The sequence below is a fragment of the Guyanagaster necrorhizus genome, assembly GCF_019112545.1.
Source record: "Guyanagaster necrorhizus MCA 3950 unplaced genomic scaffold BT62scaffold_20, whole genome shotgun sequence".
Classification (NCBI taxonomy): Eukaryota; Fungi; Basidiomycota; class Agaricomycetes; order Agaricales; family Physalacriaceae; genus Guyanagaster; species Guyanagaster necrorhizus.
Window position 1 is genome coordinate 15,447 of NW_025064899.1, and position 1,310 is coordinate 16,756.

The window sequence follows — 1,310 nt, forward strand, 5'->3', positions numbered from 1 at the left end:
AACTGCGTAGGGCTCATATCCTGTCTGTGGTACATTACCGAATCTCGAAATATGCACATTTTTGTGTTTTAGAAACGGCGTAGGTAGCGCATACAGTCCGTGGTACATGACCGATTCTCGAAATATGACCATTCTTGTCATTTAGAATCTTGTAGTGAGCGCATCTACTGCGCGGTAAATCACCAATTTTCACATGGAGAGCAGAATACGGCCTTCATTAATAAATCTTGGGTAGAAATAACATTCAGTATGCTACAGATTTATTTTACATTTTGGCAATAAATGTACACTAGGTATAGCAATGACTATGGTATGGTGTGGAAGTCTACGTTGTCAAGATATGTGGTCGGCAAGTATGCTACAAGAATATAACAATGCTAAGTACAAAAGAACGTGGCGATTATCAAGAAGAAATCAACAGCTATGGTTGTGTCATGAAAAGAAAGTGTTCTGTGCTCCTGTGAAACATCAGAGGTAATTTGGTTCTGTAGAATGACGAAACTCATGTTACAGCATCTCATCTCCCAGCCAGTGGAGTTTGTAGTGGGTACTCATTCTTCCAGTGTGGTCCTCCCATTGCGTTTGCCCACAGGGCGAATGGTCACCAGTACTGCTGACCATGCAGTGGATTGCCCAGACCCTGATTCCTGAATTTGATCCCCGGATCGTCTGATGAAGGTCAGACCTGTGATCCAACTCCCTGATCTAAAATTAATCAGATCATGACAGGTGCATACGGCACTTACAGAAGTAGCCAGTCCGTCGGCATATACCCCAACTGCACTCTGACCTCCTGCTCTTGGGCCCTTACACATTCCACCAGATCCGACTTGAACGTAGCCAATTGCGCATTGCTTTGTGTCCGAGTGACGCTCCAGTTCATCCAAAGGTCGATCTTCATGGTGAGGATTTAGCGTCGAGGTCGGAGATTGTGATCGGCTGGCGGGGCAGACGGAAGAGGCGTGGATCGTGCCAGAGGGCGGGAATAGACGTTGAGCACGAGGGGCGGGAGAGCGAATGCGGAAGTAGAGAATCATGATCAAACGATATTAAGTGCCTGCGGCATGTTGACGTTGATGCCGCCGGCTATCAATCGATGATGAAATCGATCGATCAGATAAAAGATAATTAAGTGGCTGTGTCATAAGTGGCTGTGTGATATGATTGAACATTCGGCAGGGTGCATGGCACAACGGCCAAAAAGTAATTTGTGCAATCACAGCTATAATTGCATTAAATATATGGTGGCAAAATTCAGCTTCCACTGACGATCTATTGCAGCATACAATTACTTTTTTGAATACATTCCA

The 1,310-nt window shown here is 45.0% G+C and overlaps 1 protein-coding gene across 1 annotated transcript; it reads right to left on the reverse strand.

The window, feature by feature from the left end:
* Positions 1 to 507: 507 nt before the first annotated feature.
* BT62DRAFT_1008487 (uncharacterized protein) lies at positions 508 to 1,037 on the reverse strand (the record flags this gene model as incomplete). Its single annotated transcript, XM_043177444.1, has 2 exons — positions 508 to 705; positions 747 to 1,037. The coding sequence occupies 2 exons, from the start codon at positions 1,035 to 1,037 to the stop codon at positions 508 to 510; spliced, it is 489 nt and encodes a 162-aa protein (XP_043037329.1).
* Positions 1,038 to 1,310: the final 273 nt, after the last annotated feature.